We start from the raw sequence: 19,147 nt of genomic DNA on the forward strand, positions 1-19,147 counted from the left end.
TATCTTTTTAACCTAAGTGCCATAATGCTCAGACCCAAAGTCCATTTTGACTTTGGATTCCCTTCATTGCAGTTCACTAAGTCAACCTTTGCCACTGATACCCGTGTGAAAAGGCTTGATAGCTTTGGGCACCTCCAGGTGTGTGGGTATTCTCATCTTGCCAAGGAAGGGGTTGTCCATTCCCTGCAGGGTGAAGCAGGATTTCAGTCAGATGCAGCTTTGAATCTGGCCCTGCTTGGAGCTGGAATTGGACCAGAGAACCTCCACCAACCTTGTACAGTATAAATTTGTCCTCAAAGACCGTATCTGATCTCCAGGAGTACTGCTGCAAAATCATTGAGGGGAAAAAAAAGCTGGAAATAGCCAGTAGCAGGATATCCTGCCCTGAACAGCTGGTGCTAGGCTGCTTTCTTGAAGATACAAATTTTCATCTAAAGATGTTCAGGTTTAAATCTGATATTTACTGTCACTTCCAAACATTGTCTCATAATAATGGCAATAATCCTACATATTTTTTATGAGTAGACATACCATCATTCCATTTTTGTTTGTGTGTTTGCTGAGTGTTTAGCCTCAGTGTTATCCTCTGGCAGTGATTTTCACAGTCGCATTATATTTTGCAGGAAGAATGATCAGTTTTGTATTTTGTACCTAATTTCAATACTTACTTATTTTTTTTTTAAAACAGCTAATCTCATTCCTTTTGACTTCAAGGGGGAAATTGTCTGTAATCTTTCTTGTTTGGATGCTTGGGAACAGTCGCTCTTTCTACTGTAAACATTTTCTAAAACTGAGTGACCAATAACCACTATTGCAGAAAGTATTTCATATTCAGCAATGTAACAGTCTCCATTTCATACTTTATATGTGTTTCTTACTTCAGATACGCACATTCTAGTGAGAAGGGACACATAGGCCCCTCTGCCAAGTGTGGGAGTTATTTTTACTCCAGTACCTGTAATGAGTGTTTTGATTCTTATTTTAGTCTCAGCCCCGCCAGTTCCCATTCCTTCGCTGGCTGCAGAATTCTCTCCCTACTCCCATTCCCCATTTCATCTCTCTTCCCTGATCCTTTTCAAGTCTTCTTATCCCAGCCAACTCTCTCCTGCTTTTTGCATCCTTGCAGATCACTGTTCTCAATAATGCTATGTCATGGACAGCACAGCAAAAGACTACTTACTGTGTATACTGTTGCCTCAGCCTGGCATGACCTGGGAGCTGCAATTGCAAGGAAATTTTTGGCCATTCCTGAATCAAGGGCAAGGCAGACTGAATGTTTGTGGGATTAGGCTACTAAAATGTGGAAATTCAGTAGCTGATGATTGTAAATTTTAAATTCCCAAAGGTGGATGTCTTGAACAGATTTGAATGCATCTGAAAGAGTAAAATGTTCATCCATAGTAGAAGTGTGGCCACCTTCAATTTTCAAGAACTTACTTTAAGCTTGCAGCCAAAGATGTGTCTACATATTAAATAAATATTAACCCATGGTGGATTTCTCTTTCATGGAATTACTCAGCCTCCTCAATCAGTGTGAACTTTAAGCATCTACAAAATGCTGAAAGAATTGATAATGGTTTATTCTTTTGGACAGTGTAAGATTTTTCTGTAACATTTTCTAAAAAAAAAAAAAAAAGTTTAAATGCTTTTCTTAAAGTTCCTATAATTAATAAAAATTGTGGCATTGCTGAGGCAGATGACAGTGGAAGTTTGACAACATTTATATAGAAATGAAGATTGAGAGTTATAATGGTAGCATCTAGCAACTCTGTTAGGAAATGGTGCTCCCAGACAGGAAAGTGTGAATCCTTTTACTAGACAACCTTCAATATGTCTGTAATTTGTTATTTTTAGGAATATTTTGTGTCTAAAAATATGGAAGTTTGTCTCTGAAAAGCTAATTTTAAGGTAATAGCTTGAAGTGGATACAGTAACAGTCTCTGAATTGAAATTAAATAATCTCAAAAGCTATTTTCTGAGTGAAAATTATTCCCCTGGTGTGGAAAGATTAAAATATTCATTAGTGGACCATTGCTGAAAATGACATTTTCAAATGTGTTAAGAGAAACACCAATCCTTTTCTCTTTACACAAGTATAAATATAGACACAAACATAAATAAGCTGGGGAAATGAGATAGCCAAAAAGGCAGCAATGCTATATCCAAATGCATCTCTCTGTTAATACTACTAGGAAGTGTGACCTTGGGCATTACAAGGCAATTGAGAGAGAAGGTGGAAGACTAAGGGCATCTATTTTCAGTTCAAAGGTTCATCTCTAAAAAACCCATCAGAGTGGCTTGAAGAAAAAAAAAGATGTTTATCAGCCTTAGCCATACAATTTGTATCTATTTGACTTAGCTGTGGCAGAGTTCAAGATTAGATGTCTGTTTTAATTAGCTACTTTTAAATAAGACTAGTAAATCAGCATTATTGTGACACAGCTTTGTAGTCGTTGACTCTTAAAACTGAAAACAACTATTCTGACCTCTTATTAGAAATATTTGGAAAAAAATCCTGTCCTAACCACTTTTCTTAGATTTTTGAGTGCTTTTAGACACTAGTCAGAGTCAATAGACATGCAGGGAAAATAGTTGATGAAAAAAAAGTGGAAATATATTGTTAACTGGATAAATAGTGTCCTACTTAGTGTTGAAAACATTATCAACGCTTGCAGTGTTACAAGCCACTAGCCAAAATGTATACTTACCTGAAATGATTCATTCTGGTATCACTGCTAAATAAAGCTGTGATAATAAAGTTATCACAATAACTTTAGAATAATAATATAATAATAAAGTTTGGTGAATGCATTCTGTTTGTTTTTCAGAATCACAAACCTTACAAATACATGAAAATCAAATGTATATTATATATAATGTATATTGCAGTGTATACTTAGCAATGCCAAGTAATGGGATTTTCCTAATACCTACGTATCTTTTCTAAACCATTTTAAAATGTATTTTGTAAAGCTTTAAAATGGCAGGTTACATAGAATAGTAAGATCTGCCATAATGAATTAAGCCAAAGTCTATTCTACCTTGTGTTATCCTTCCTCTAGCACAGCCAGAAATGAATACCTGGGGAAGAATATGTGTCTTGGGCAAGCATTCCCTAATGCTCTCTCAATCTCCTACAATATGTAAATAAGAAACTGCCTTTGGCAAAGGTAGTATCTTTGTATTTACTAAGTAAAAGGTAACCTTTGTCGGATTTCTCTTTCATTAACTTACGCAGCTTCTTTTTCAACCGGTGTAAAATTTTAGCATCCACATCTGGCAAACAGTCACATACTGTGTAAAGAACATTTTTGTTTGTTTGTTTTGAATCTGCTGCTTTCTGTTTTCCTTTGATAGCAACCACCTAGTTATTGTATTGGAGTACTTAGTCAAGCCCTTTTCCAAGTAAGTCCCTCATGATTTTACTGGCATCTCTCAAACACCGTACTGTCTTCTCTTTCCTGGCCTGACCAACTGCAGCCTGCTTAGTTATCCCTTGTGCAGAAGTTGCAGCTGATGTTAGCTGAATACAAGCTTTTTTTTTTTTTTTTAAATGAGGCTTGTGAAGTAAGGTTAATCAGAAATGAACAAGATCTTGATAAATTATTGAGATATTTGGGAAAATAGGATGTAATTAAATAGGGAAAAGTGCAAGATACTGAAGCTGGAATACAGACAAAGGAATGGGGAGCAATGATATCAGCCACTGTTGTAGAAGAGGGCGTGAAGGTTATAGTACATAAGCTTAACAAGTCACTGTGGTCCAAAGGTGAACACTGTGTGAACACATCTCCCTAGATGTGGGATGCAAGGTGTATCAACTAAACATGCTTTGCCTGACATCACTGAGGATTTGCTCTCATTGCATTTCAGAGGGGAAAACATGGCTGCAGATGAAGGTGGCAGGTGAAAAACTTGCGGCTGTTTAACTGACTAAGGGGCTGTAGATGGAAAATGGCAAAAAGGAAGGGAACAATCTGTTTTTCATGTTTATGCTGCATAAAATAAAAAGAAAAAGGCTTAAGCTACAGCAGGGGAATCTTCAGGTTAGCTGTTATGAAAAACTTCCTAATGGCAGGGAAGTCAAAGAGCTGGAAGAGATTGTTGGGTTGATTATGGAGACTACATTTTATGAGGAAGTTGTTGAAAATGTGTCAGACAAAATTCATTAGGAATAGCATATGTTTTATTTTATCCTGTCTTCATCCACCAACATAAGTTATATATTTCATTTAGCTGGATAAATACAATTCTTTGGAGATGCCATTTTAATTTACAGAGTCTTAGAGGAAAGGAGAAACAGCAGTTTAACAAGAAAGTGGGATCATGTGGGGCATGTTCATAGTTGTCCATAAGAATAACCATTATATGACTTACTGTATATCCCTTTGCTATGGCTTGGCTGAAGTCTATTGCCTTGCTATGTCAGACAGCTTCCTGTCTCATACAGAATGCTATTGCTGATGAAGTAAGCATGCAAATATGGAGGTGTGAAAACTGCTTTTTATAAGCATTACTGTCAATATGACTTTGAAATTTGGCAGAGTGTAAAAAATACTCAAAGACAATGAAATGCATTCATTTTAAAATATAAATGAGTGTGAACAGGCTTGGTTTTTGTGTAGTATTTATCCATGCAACAATAATTAATATGCAGCTATGCCTGAGAGGTGGCATATCATTTCAAAAAAGGTGATCCATCTTGGGGATGTATGTACCAAAGGAAGCATGGTTAAGTCACATTGACTTCAGGCTTTTGCTGCAGTTTCTAGCAGTGGTTGAAACAGAGGAATGAAAAATAAACCAGATTAGGAATCCTGGTTGCAAAATTCAGTTTCATTGTAAGCAAGGGAAGTGTTTAGTCCAGAAACTGTGGGTATGATCTGTATTGTTATGAAAAAAATGCATCATCTCCACTAGAAAGCTAGTGGAGAAGATGAAGTGAATGTTAGTGTGCTAAAGCTTACGAATTATATGGAGATGTCTTACTTTATACAGATACTGGAAGAGAGTTTTCTTTTGTAATTCTAGAATGTTATGGAGATTTTTTAAGCAGATGAGCAATTTAAAATGGTTTAAGATTTAATTTAGATAAGTGTAAAATAATATGCTTAAGAAATTATTATTTAATGCAAATACAAATGACAAAATTACTTGTTTAAAGGATTTGCAAAGTAATAGTGAATCAGAGATTGGATTCTAAGGTGATGCTCTATAATGAAGCCCATTCCTATCCTGATTTTTACACACAGGCTGAGAGCAGGCACACATGGATGCACAAACACTCTCTATCTTTCTCTATCAGAACATGGGTTATAATTGCTAATGTACATGTGATTTCACTGCCATCCGTGGCAGGTATACCTGTATTAGGAATATTAGTCTTTCTAAATATCAGGTCCCCTGTGTTTTCACTGCTTGCAGTATGTTGAAACTGGAGGTAAAGTAATAGCCATGTCGCATGGATATAGGACAATATATTGCCATACAGGCACGATTTACAAAATGGATTTAATGGGCTTTAAGTCTGTGGTCCTTCCCACCCAAGTTTGCTATGAAGACTGGTGAAATTTTCTAGTTCTTATGGGCCTAAGTTGTTATAGCCTGTATCCAGCAGACAGTGAACAATTATTACCCACCACCACTGTCTACTCACCAAAGATCTGTATAGGTGTTTCTTGAGAAGGGATTAAATTTGGTTCCTATAGGTCCTGCATAGAGGAAATCTTTTTCTAGCTGGTAATGAGGATATTTACAGCCACCTTCTCTTTTCTCTGGGCTGCTTCTGCCCCCTCCCCTCCCCCCCCCCCCCCGCCTTTTTTTAAAAATCTCTTTTTTTAACTTAGTGTGAAAGCTCTGCAGTTAGTAGGTAAGGATTATGACTTCTGTCTCTTGCAGTGTCTAATTCACAATTCTTTTTTTTTTACAGTGGTTAAGAGACAGTAAACCTTCAGAAGAAATTTGTTAGCAACATCTTCTTATATAAGGTCTCTTCCTGTGCTATTTTAGCTTAATTTATTTGTGGAACTTCTTTAGGGCCTTGGACTCTCTCTTTAGTTGCAGTACTAAGTTACACAGCAGATGATCAGATTAAGGTTTTCCTTAAAAGTAAAAAATACCTATTAGAAGCAGGAAAACTTCATCATTATTCAAGTAATGAATTTCAAAGTAAGCTGGCATAAGAACATCAAAGCTCATAAAATAGGAGCAAAACCACTGTATTAAACTGAGAAGCAGTCAGTTAAAGGATTTTTACGGCAAATATGAAGAAAGTGCTACAATTTAAAAAAAAAAAAAAAGTGAGGGATCCACAGGAGGTGTATCCACTGAACTTTTACATTTAAAAGTGGAGAATGAAGCTTTTCTCCCGCCAAGATTTCTATTGAGTCAGACTCATGCTTTCTTCCCCAGTCTGCAGATGTTATTCTACCTCTATATTGTAAGCTTCACACTCCTGCAGAACTGCAAATGAGTTGGGGATCAGATCGTCAAGAAGTCCTGCAGGACTCCTTTTTTAGGAGGTTGTGGTATTTGCCTCTTCCTGCATGGCTGTTCCTTTTAAGTATTATTTTCTGTGCTGCTTGGCTTATTTATTTTGTCACTCTCATGTGGTCATGGAGATGCGTGCCCATCTATTATTACTGTTTTTATCTTGCACCTCCAACTGTCATATATAAAACTAACAGGTTGGACCCATTCTTTTGGTCAGTATCTCACTATGATGAGGGCCAAGCTCTGTTTATAAACAACACTGATCACAGAAAAGATGACCCATTCACTCAGGGTGTCAAAATCAGTCAAAGGAAGACCTGAAGAAATAGATCTTTCCTCTGCTGATTTGTAAGCAAGATTCTAAGGTGAATCAGATTGAAGAGGATGCAGTGCTGTAGGATTACTCTGTGGTTGTGCTAAGGTAGTCCTCAGGATTCCCAGGTAGGTTTAAAGATCTGCAGACTGTTTCATGCTGTAGTTTTCACATATAAGTGCTTGCCTTTGAGAACTGAATGCCAATTAGAAGCAAATTTCCCATAACTGTAGTGATACTTTAATGGAAACAGTGCACTGTGCCCATTAACTGTTTAGTGGAATTTTTGTTATATTATTTCATAATGATTTCAGCATGGTGAATTAATGTATATAAAGCCTTAATAATGTGATTCCTTGGCATCTAGTTTAGGAAAGTCTTTACCTCACCTATGTAGTTCAGTAAATTTTCCAGTTGAGTGATTTTTTTTGAAAACAAGATATATTCAGGATGAGAAAGATAGTAACATTTCTTCACATAGCTTGAGAGTATACCTGTGTGGATGGCAGCACCTCGTTATCCTAAAGACATCCAAAGAAGGGCAACAGACAGAAGGAGAATGTGAAGATGATTTGTATCACCTTGAAGAGTAGTTAAGGGAATTTAGTACATATAGCTTCGCAAAATATATACCAAGAGGTTAGGATATCATAAGAATCTATAAATATTTGGAAGATAATTATGCATAGGAAAGAAAGGGGTGATTATGTGTAGTGATTGAACAGCATCTCGAAGAGTAATGATTTGAAACTAAAATAGGAGGCAGTACATTAGACTGAATTTGGCATGTGAATCTAGAATGTCATGAAGTTTGTTGACTTGATCTCTCTTTGACAGAGAAGTGGAAGACTAATAGTATTAGAGTAAGTCTGGTTCCCGCCATTTTGCTTTACCTTCAAGAGTGTGGGCACTTAGGGGAGAAAGAGAAGAAATAACCTTCTGTCCCTGTCTCCTTCCCTCCCTCCACCCATTCCTTCCTTCTTCCCTCCCTTTCTCCCTGTCTCCCTCCATCCCTTCCTCCTTCCTGTGTTCTCCCTTCCACTTGTTCTCTCCACTGCCCCTCCACCCCCAATGAGCTTCTGTCTTGTTGTGTTAGGCTTGAAACAAGAGCAGGTTTCCTAAGATGCGGCAAGAGAACCTCGCAAAGATGCAGCTAATTGAATACAAATGTTGGTTCTGGAAGAAACAGTTGTACTTATTCTCCAACGGCCAAATGGAGAAATCCTATGCAATGATGTCCTTCCCCATCTGAGCTGTTTTCTCTGTTGAAGAGGCTATGAAAAGTTACAAACAGTGCAAGCTGCTGGAGCTCCCACTCAGTGCTGCAATAGCAGCTTCCTTATGTTCCATTTTTCTTCTTTATATGCTGAAACTACCTGTTCCTGCTCAGTCCTCTTTGAATACCTGAAGGAATTGGTATTCTGAGCCTTTGGGTTTCCTGATTTAATAGTCAATGTTTACTGTTACAAAGGGAACTGTGATCTGGAACATGTTAGGTCCCACCCCAAGGCTCTTGTGGGTAAAGTAATGAACCTCAATTCTCTTCTTCACAACTCTACAGTAATATTAAATAGTTAAAAGGGTACTTTGTAAGAGGATGGGTTACCCGTTCTCCGTGGTTTTGGTAGGTAAGGTGAAAAGTTACGTGCTTAAATTGCAAAGAAGATTCAATTGTCACAAGGAAGTATTTTTAGTTAGGAAAGGTCTTTCTTATAGGAAATGTAATAAAGCATTCAATTAGATTTCTGGCAGACATCAATAATCTTCATTATTGGAGGTTTTAAGATGAGATCAGACTGGAGTATTACATAACAGTTCTTTGGGGGTTGTTTTTGTTTTTGTTTGTTTGTTTGTTTTTTCCCCTGCAAGAGCAACTTAAATTTTGAAGTTCGGGAGACAAGCTCTCTTTCTGAGTATAGATATACAGGCACAGGATAACTTGACTTCATTTTGTGCATTTGGCTCTTTGCAGAGACCAGAAAAAAGGAAACAGGAAGAAAAATAACTAACATTGGAAATACTTTCTCATCTGTTCCTGCGAAGGGACAAGTTAAAAAAGAAAAATAAGGGAAAGAATAGATTCAGAAAAGGAGGAGACTGAAGAGAGGGAGAGAAGGGTTGGAAAGTGGAAAAGCTTGTGTATCTGTTCAAAGGCAGTGTTTTAAGTAGAAGTAGGAAAAGCCCTGTTCGGCATATTATCTGGGAACTACCAAAATATACCTTGCTGAGTGCCCTAAAAGCAGATGGAGGTGTACTGAAGATCAAGGCAGTGAAGGTGTACTGCAGCAAAGGGAACTTTTTTTTTGGGGAAAAAAAAAAAGATAACCTGCCCCATATTCTGTAGGTTTATAAATTTGAGAACTGTCAGGACCAAGCAGGTTTTCAAAGTATTTGAGTTGGATCAATGGCTTGTGAGTCAGTTTCTCAGTAACTTGTATTAAACTAATTATGTGTTATTTTACTTTTTTTACCTTAGTAACCTGTGTGGCAATTCCAGCCTTTCTGTGGCAGTACTGATTAAATGCCTTTTTATTTATTATCGCTTTAAAAGTGATTTTGTCACTTTGTTCATGAGTAATACTTAAAATGTTTTTTTCTTTAGCTCATTTGAATTGTTTCTCCTTTCATTACTGTATTCTTGTATTTCTCCTGTAAGTAAATGCAATGCTTATAAGTGGCAGTTTGTAACCCAGTAATTAATTACATTAGCAGTTTACATATCCTTAAGATCAGCTGAATAAAACTGATTTGTAACCAGTCAATAAAGCTCACTTTTTTCTGCACTATTTTTTATTTTTAGGAATGTTGTCTCTGCAATTTGAGAGGTGGTGCATTAAAGCAAACTACTGACAAGAAGTAAGTAATGTATACTTTGGGATCGTATGTGCTTGTTTTAAACTTTATTCCCAATCCATTCCTATGTACAAAGCATTTGTAAACCTAATTACTTGACACTGTCCTTTTAAGCTGAATCATTGCAGAATTAAAATTACTCCTATTGAAATGTGCCACTGGCATTTTGTGAAATAGTTGGATGCTAAAATGTACATTTGTTTTAGTATTTGTACACACTTACTTGTTCCAAATTTTATTCTGCTGGCCTTTGCATAAAGAAAGTAAATGAGAGCTCATTTGTCATTGTTTGCATGGGCAAGTCTTATCAAACAGCGAAGTGTATTTTCTTCTTTGGTCCTGGGAATTTGTGATTACAGAATTTAATACAATACCTTTGAACTTCTAGAAATAGTATTTTTAATTAATTAATTTGAATAATATTGAAACAGTTTTAGATTTTGAAGTATTTTTTTTAAATACACTTCTGTCATACACTGTCAAAAATAGTAGTGTTGCTGACATCATGCTATTAACAGCATCAGTGTTTTTCTCTGTATTTGGATGACAGAACACTAGAGCAAGTGACCCTAACAGAGAAAATGGAAAATGTTGCAGCTTAATATTTTTTCAAGCCCAATAGTGGAACAGTCTTTATGCATTTTGAATCTTCTCATAATTAATTAAAATGTATTTGTAACTTAGCAATACCATGTAGATCTCTTTCTTTAACCCATTGGAATGCAGTGGTAAGAGATGATCTAGCTGCAACATTCTTTTCCACTTACCAGGCAAGAATTTATTTATCAGGGATTTGCAATTGGTTGCATGACCCTTGTAAATTGTCCAGTTAGGAGAAGGTTTTACGTGAAACTCACGGGCCAGATCTTACCTTCAGAAAGCATCAATGTTGTAACTGTTTTAATGGAGGTTTTGACCAACACATGAAAATTCTCAGCTGCTTTTTAGTTCTGTTTTAAACTCCCCTAAATTTGATACTTGCTTTTCTCACTTTAAAAAAAAAAAAGAAAAAAAAAGAAAATGACAAAAGTGTAATCTCAGTAAAATTTATCATGCCCTTTTGATATTTGCTGCTGATAGATTGCATGTTGCATCTTTAAAAATACTTACACCTTTTTTGTAGATCAATTAAAATGTTTTAGAAATGTTTCGTAAGATTTATTCATAGAAAAAAAATCCACAGAGGTTTGCAGAAAGTGACTTTCTCTGCATAACTATACCTAAGGTCTTTAGTTTTGCATTATATCCCTCTGTAGGTTTCTGTTACGGATTTATGAAATGAGAGTTCTGTAAAAGTAGTTCACTCTTGTTTTCCTGTTTCTATAACGCTTTACAGTTGCTACACATTGTTGAGTCTTTCATCTATCTTTCAGCATTAGCTACCATTCCAAACTTTTGAGAGTTTTCAGACCAGTATGTTCCAATTATGTCTTTTTTCTCAGACATGTGCATTCCCTTCCCTCCTTCTTTCCCTCTCACATACCGATTAGAGATATAGGATGAGCATTACCTAGATATAAAAGCTAATGAATCAAACATGGCGGGGGGGGGGGTAACAATTTGCCATATAGGAGAGCTGAGATTCCTTCTTTTCAGCAGAACATAGCAATTGTTTTGAGTCCTGTTAGGGTGAGAGATGTCAGAGTATAAAGGTTTGGGTGACTGGTTTGAAGATTTATTGAAGATGCATTTTATTTATAGCATTTCTGTCCCATAAAGCCTAGATGGTAAGACAATGTAGTTTTGCAGGCGGGTAGGCAGCAGTGAAAAGAAAAAAGGTGTTATTAAAAGTTAAAAAGAAAAAGTCTCAAAGAAAGATTTTTTTCTGTTAGTTAGAACATAAGCAAAACTGTCACCATAATAAAATGATAGATCTACAAGCTTTATCTGCTTTTATTTGGGCTGAACTGTATAACTTGCTAATTGATCTGTCATCTTTACATACAGCTTTTATTTCACAATTTGGCCAATACAACTTTAATGTCACATGACAGCAGTTTGTTTAGTCCCTGTGTGTCATATTATACTTTTCCAGATATTTTTTGTCAAAGATGTTATTGAAGTAGCACCACTCCAGTGCAGGAAAGAGAAATGATTTCTGTTCTGCTGCATCGCCCTCCATCTCTTTTAGCTCCAGCCCACAGTCATGTTAATCTGCTAAGATACTCATATGATGTGTGTCTCTGGACAGCTACAGAAAGTGGAGTGAGGCAAGCATTCAGGGCTTACAAAAAAGAGCAAATGGGGTAATAAGACAAGATGTACAGTGAATGACAGGGAATAAAGCAAATATGAGTCAAGGAATGGAAATGTTTCATTTTCTTCAGATACACTGTTGTCTACCCCAAAAAAGATTTTAGAAGTAGTCTCAGAAGGCTACTCTTGGTTAATAAAAATGTCATTATCTTCTCTTTTACTTCATATAATATGCACTTTCAATATTAATTTTGGACTTTTTTTAGTTTCTTTTAGTCTTTCTTGTTTTGAGATTTATGTATTGAACCAGCATTTGGAGGATATAGTAGTGCTTTCTGATGAGTATAGGAAGCATATAGCATCATCTGACAACCTTCCTGAAGTTGCACTGAAGTCTTACACATAGCACTGGTCTTAGGCACTTGAGAGGTGCTTTCACTGCTAAAGGGGATCCAGTTCATGTTGGCATTAGGGTGATAGCCTGATCAGTTTGCTGCTTCTATGCCTTTGTGTCTGTAAACAGGTCGTCTTGATAGTACACTTTGTTTTATGCTTCGATAGATGTATGACTGATTGTGATTATGTGTGTTGCCTAAGAATAGTTACTCAGGTCTGAGTAACGTTAATCCAAAATGCTGTAGGTGATAAACTGCACATGAATCAAATAGCGTGGTCTTTATATATGCACCTGGGTAGCACAACTACAAAACCTTTGCACTTAATAAATTGAATGTGAAAGATGCTTAAAAAAATGTTGCAATAAAACCCCAGTCTGAAATTATATTTACACAAAGTGGTAGTGTTGTAAGTTTTGTTAAAATATGTTTCAAAGAAGCTTAGAAAATCCTAATAATGAAGTATCTAGAGAAGGTTGCCTTTAAAAACCACACAGCAAGTAATGAAACATCTTAAACACTTGTATTTCTACGGGTTTTTTTGGTGGTATTCTTGACTTGCCACTTTTCACAGGTGGGCACATGTAATGTGTGCAATTGCCATCCCAGAAGTCAGATTTGGTAATGTTACAGAACGTACACCGATAGACACTAGCAGAATACCTTTGCAAAGATTAAAATTGGTGAGTAGTATATTCATATATGCTTCATATATTCTTTGCTATTAAGGTGTTCGAGTATTTGAAATGTATTAAAAATCTGAATTGTGATGATTATTGCCAGGTACAGAGCAGTAAACTATCTTTCAGGTAAGGAATAAATAACCAGGGTTTTATCAAGATGGGCTTTTTGACATATAATGGCAATTCATTAACATTGTTAACAGCCTTTCGTATTTTATTAAAAGAAGTTTGAACCTGCCCTCCCCCAAAAGAAGAATAACAAACTTGACCAGTGTTAACTGTGAAAGTTTCAGTTTTGGAACTGTATTGGTGATGAAAGTGTTGAAACCCAAACAGACTGGGAATATCACACAGTACATGTTTGTGAGGTCTTTTTATTATGTATTTTTGCCTCAAGGAACTATTTATGAAGGTAAAAGGATGTATGACCTGTTTGTCACACGGTATCTCTACCATCTGGGCATTGAAAAATGTGCACAAAACATATCACACATTATATTGGATTAAAAAACCCCTGTTTCCTGAGGAATTTCAAAAGCTGGTGGAAAACATAAATAAAAGTGCATCAGCTACTAACAGTTGCACCCTGTGTTACATCTAGAATAACAGTGTCATTCAAGAAGGTTGATGTACACAAGCAGAAGATATGCATAAGTGCAATATGAGAGTGTTTTCCTTGCTGTGTTACATGCGAATTACTTAATTTGTCAGTTTGTGTATCACTGTGATGTCATCTGATAGGAAGTAAGTGATTAACAGCCCATTCAAAATCTTAGGGAAAAGATACCATCAATTTTCTGGACCTGCCCCACACTATTTCTGAAGTGGTTCTTGGTCTACCTGACCTTGTACTTGCTCATTTTGAGCTATTAATCTTTTCATTACATTTTCATTTCATTCATTATTTTTTGTGCTTTGTAGCTATATTTCTAAATGTGAGATGCAACTTTGAGTGGTTTAAATTGATAGCCTGTCCTTCAAATGGTAATCCATTCTAAATTTTTGTTCAAAATTTTAAAATTTTGTTTTTCACATTTCCTTTTAAAAATAATGTAAAATGCATTTCTAAAGAGTATATATAATTTAATATTAAAAATGTTCTTCCTAATCTGAAAATAAAACCAGTAGAAGCACTGACAATTAATTTAATATTCTTATTTTTTGAGCATCTTAAACAGTCACAGACATGTGTCTGGTTGGAAATTGTTAATTCAGGGATTGAAAACATAGAAATGTTTAATTTACCAGATGTTGAAATTCATTCTCTGGGCTCTCCATGACTTGACCTGTGTAAGAGTAACAGGAGCCTTTTGGAGAAGGCTTAAATTAATTTTAAGTTATTGATTATGAAGGTATGGAGCCAAAATTTGTGAAGTTACATGATTTACAATTCCCAGGTCATTTCTGCTGAATATGAAGCAATTATGTTAATCAGTTATTTATAACTGAGAGCTTTTTCTTCTATTCTTTCCTTCAGTTGGTAGAAGATTGCTTATAGTCCTTAGTGCTTTTTCAGTTCTTGAAGCCTCCTTCAATGTAAAATGACATTGAAGCACTACAGATTGTATTAAGCTGTGTATACTCTTTTGGTCTCCTCTGAGTCCCCGAATGTTTAGAAATATAGTACTTGCTTTCCTTAATGCTGTTTTTTAAAGTAAAAGAGTTTGTATATTTGAGTGGAATGAATGTGATCCTTATGTTAGTCTTCACTTCCTGACTGTTGATGCTATAGAATTACAATTATGCTCTCATACCCACTGACATTGGGTTCTTTGCCTTGAGGGAACCCCAGGAATTATATCCAAATTAATTCTGTTTCTTTCTCTAGGAATTCCTGTCCCTTCTTCCCCCAACTTCCATTCTTATCTTTCATTCCTCTCCATTATCATATACTCCATACTTTGGAGTAGACAGCTGATACCATCTGCCTTGCTGTTAACTTCTATAAAAGCATACTGAGTGATTCACACTTTGGCATTACCTCTGGGAATCTGTGAGCAGTTGATTCAGGCCAGTTTTCCCCTTTGAAATTGTAGGGATCGCCAATATTGCTCTTCAGCAGCCAGTTCCTGCTTCACAGCTATCTTATTTGTTAGGTAAAGGGTATCTTTGTTCATCAGTCTCCATCATTCAAAGCCAGAGAGCGTTCGTTGTATAAGCAAAGGCAAGTTTTGTACATCGTTTGTTGATATTGAGCCCTCATAAACAATAAATTTTTAAATAATACATTTTTGGTCCTATCTTTATAATGCTCTTTATGTTAAAGCATGGGATAGCTAATAAATGTGGACTGTCCTACTACGCCATCTCTCCTTTACAAAATTTGGGATGTGTTTTGTTGAATTTTTTAAACGAGCAGAAAACAATGGAAAACAAATATAAAAGCATAGATTACATTCTAGCATGCAGCCATACCAGAACGAGGTCTCACAGTGTAGGAGCAAATGTTCTAGTTGTTTTAAACATTTATCTTTCTATCCCCATCCTCCCCCTTCCTCACTCCCCTCCTTCTTTCCTCCTTCCCCCCTTCATATCTCTCTCTCTGAAATAGTAAGAAACCCAAATAAGCAGAACATCTACTGTTTTCAGAGATCTGTAGAGGCTGAGCTGACATTTTCTTTAATGTAGCATCTACAAAGGAATATCAAAGGAAATAAAAAGTCAATGTTTCATTTTTGACAAATGAAATAACATCCGTGCAAGCATATTTTTTTATTATTTTTTATTGCTTACCTAGTATGTATACTGATTGCTGTTAAATAGTTTTAATTCACCTAGACATTTTGGGTTGGAATCAGTGTGTTTCCTGTCAATCTTTGCATTATTAAATATTCAGTACATACTAATTTCTTCCAGATTAAAAATCAATATTTGTATTATGCTAACAGTAGCTTATAGCTTTAAAATTGTTTTATGCAACTGTTTCATGTTTGCAAGTTAGTGGGTTTTTATAGAATGCCAAAATATTTTCATATTTCCCTAGCTTTTTTCAATGGGTTACGTGCCATGCTCCATCGTTGCTGAAAATGTACATGACAGTGAAATGTTCTTAATTCTCTTGAAAATTATTCCTTAATGCTAGTGGATGAAAACAGTCTAAATCAATACTAATAGAAGATTTTGGTGCTTTGCCTTTCATAGGGGAATGTGAAAGAAAAGAACGTGATACATTCTGTGTTGAAATAAAACAGGTTGTATCATCACCTATATTTTAGGGGTATACACCCATTATATTGATGGAGTCTAGCTGACTTTTCATGTGAAAGCAAAAGGCCTCCCAGGCAACCTCAGTGTAGAGAGCATCCCACAAAGAGGCTATAACCTGTAGTTTCTCTGCTTTACTTCTCTGTGACTATACCTTTTCTCTTTTTTTAAAACTTACGTGAATGGGAAAATGAGATTGTCCTGGTCTCTTTTGTCAGAGAGTCGGGCTTTCTTCCTTTATTTTAGGCTCAGCCTGGATGGTCACATCCATCAGACACTTTGAGTTCCAATAGCCATGTGGAATGACAATTTGTGATTATCAAGCTAGGAAACAAATATGTTGAATTTAGATGCTTATGCACAGGTTCTAAAATGAAATGGCTGGAGGGATATACCTCACCATGTCACACATTTCAAAACAATATTTTACATAAACTACAGTATGTTAGCTGCTTTGCAGACACTTAGTTCAGATGGTCTCTGTTCCAGTGGTCTCCAAGTTTAACAGCAGACATATGAGTAAGCGTGAAAAGATGGGAAAAACACAAATGCCAACTTAAATACTGTTTAATCACAGTGAAAATGTTAGGAACAGATAAAAGGGAGGCAAAGTTGGTGAGAAGTGATGGTATGGAGGGGGACCACACAACGTTTGTCTAAACATATATGCAGAGTTTCAGCTGTTGACAATTTTGAACAAGTGTGTGATTTGGAGGAGAGTTTATGCCATGAATGAGTGTGGTGTCAGCTTCCATCACAACACATTTTAACAGCATCTAACAGTTTACCCAAAGCAGATAAAGTTTAGGTTTCTAGCTGAGTTTAGCTTTATTAATTTTCTTTATTTATTTTATTTTTGCCTTGTTCCATTTGTCCTTAAGTCTCCAAGAGAAGCTTGGCTGTAAACTCCTGCTTTTGAAAACTTGTTTTCCTTGACTATTTATATGTATGAGGCTTTGGGTCATAGAAAGCAGACTATGGATTCCTGCGTGTGTCAAAGTCAATGATAAAACTCGATTTTACTTTGGGAAGGGAAAAGCTTTTCCCCAAGTACCTAGATAGTCTCTGCTTTCAAAAGAGTGCTAATTACTCAGCTCTAATTATAAATATGAACTATAGCTGCATGAAAAAGTCTCTGGAGATGAAAAAATCGGACTGACCTCTTAAACATAAACTTAGCCTTTAAAAGAAAGAATACGTACTCTCTGGTCTGTCATTCTATTTTAATAAAACATAGGATTTAAAAACAGAATTAAATAAAAGCACTTACTATTATATGGCCAAGGAATCCAAGCCAACAGGAATATTGAGCTTCGTGTCATTTACCCTTGTCAGACATGTGACTTAACAATGAGCAGTAGACATTGTAAATGAGTCTTTAAATGTTTCATCTGTTACAGAAGAAACATTTAAATAGAATCATTAGCATTTGTTCCTAAACCTATACATTTAAGATGTCAACTCTAAAATCATGTTTTTAATAGCATACAATCATGTTTTTAATAGAATATGTATCAACTCAATAGCAAAATACATTATCTGCTTTTGATATTTTGGGTGTTTTACAATGCTTGGGTATTGGACTGACTTTGTCCTTACAGGCAGTCACTGCAATGCTGTACTGAAACATGCGCATAAGATACCTTTGTTTCTTTATCTGTACAGTTTCCTATTATTTTTACATTTGAAATCCTATTTCTCCAACAAAATAGAGGTAGAAAATGAGTTTTGGAATAGCTGAAGTTGCCCTGAAGCTTTTGATGACCTCAAATTTGTATTTGACAAGTGAACCGAGTATAAGCACAAGTGTACTCTAAGTGAGGAACATTATTTTGAAAAGAAATTTACACTGTGATGATGACTGATCTACAAGCCTTTCAGTATCTGGCTGAAGCCGTAAAGTTCTTTTTAGAAGCCTATACACTTCAAAATTTGCACCTGAAGGCAAATAATAGTGAGCTTGAAAGCCAAAGATTATTGTTTTGAAAGGTACATCAATTCTGAAAGAACAGAGGTTTCTCTGTGGAATGCCACTGAAGAATGGAGTCAAAGTGAAAATGTGTATGAGCTTTTAAAAGAACAAACAAATATTCTCCTGCCTGTCAGTCTATTTTAATGATGTATGAAACCTAAAAATGGATTAAAGACATTTGAGGACACTGCTCACCTTCTGTGTTCCAATTTGTAATAAAATTCATTTGTTAAACTACAGTGGGGTAGTAGAACTATTGCAGCTGTGTTTGTGAAAGAGTAAAGAAACACTTGCAGGAATGTATACCGGTGTTGCTATGCATTTCTGGTAATACAAAGACGTATTGATTACTTTTCAACGTTTCCAAAAATATTGCTGGAAGGACAATTGAGTAGAATCATTATACCATACATAAATTAATGCATTAACTAACTCATTGCACACATTCACAGTCAATGGGAGCAAAATAGACAGAAATCTTGAGACAGATTTTAAAATATTTCCAAACTGTTTTAAAACTGTTAATGAAATAGCTTTAAATAGCACATTTTTGATTTAAAAAAAAGTTACACTAAAAAGGATGCAATAGTTGATTACTGCAGTATATAATTCATTGAAAATGTAGTGACTCATTGCAATCATGTACAAAATATAATTTAGTGTACATGCTTTAGTCACGGCGTTCGTAAGATTTTTAATAAGTATGTTAGAAGAATGTACACTGCTGGCTGTATAGTACTTACTGTCAGAATAATTTGCTACAATGAGCAGATCCTATTGCAAACTGTCAAATTCGTATCATGCAGCAGTACAATACTATTAAGTCTCATGAAAAATATGGAAAATGTTAAGATATACGTGACTATAAATAATGTCTGAAGACATGGACATGTCTGTAAGAATGAAAGCAGAATGTTTAAAATGCTAACTAGCCCTCTGAATTTCTTTTTACTTGCAGAGAGTACTTTATGCGCAAGAAAATGGATTTTTCCTATAAAAATCCTTTGAAATTTTTAAAGATCTGTATGATCTTAATACA

General features: G+C 35.6%; 1 protein-coding gene across 7 annotated transcripts in view; it reads left to right on the forward strand.

Moving 5' to 3' along the window:
* Positions 1-19,147, forward strand: part of KDM4C (lysine demethylase 4C) — a 295,962-nt gene that overhangs the window by 197,336 nt on the left and 79,479 nt on the right. For 6 of the 7 annotated variants that reach the window (XM_076363457.1, XM_076363452.1, XM_076363456.1 and 3 more), the window contains 2 exons: positions 9,606-9,661; positions 12,824-12,932. In XM_076363457.1, the coding sequence (XP_076219572.1) occupies positions 9,606-9,661; positions 12,824-12,932 (165 nt within the window). The remainder of the gene's footprint in view (positions 1-9,605; positions 9,662-12,823; positions 12,933-19,147) is intronic. The other variant, XM_076363459.1, reaches the window with a different exon arrangement.

The sequence above is a fragment of the Aptenodytes patagonicus genome, chromosome Z, assembly GCF_965638725.1.
Source record: "Aptenodytes patagonicus chromosome Z, bAptPat1.pri.cur, whole genome shotgun sequence".
NCBI lineage: Eukaryota > Metazoa > Chordata > Aves > Sphenisciformes > Spheniscidae > Aptenodytes > Aptenodytes patagonicus.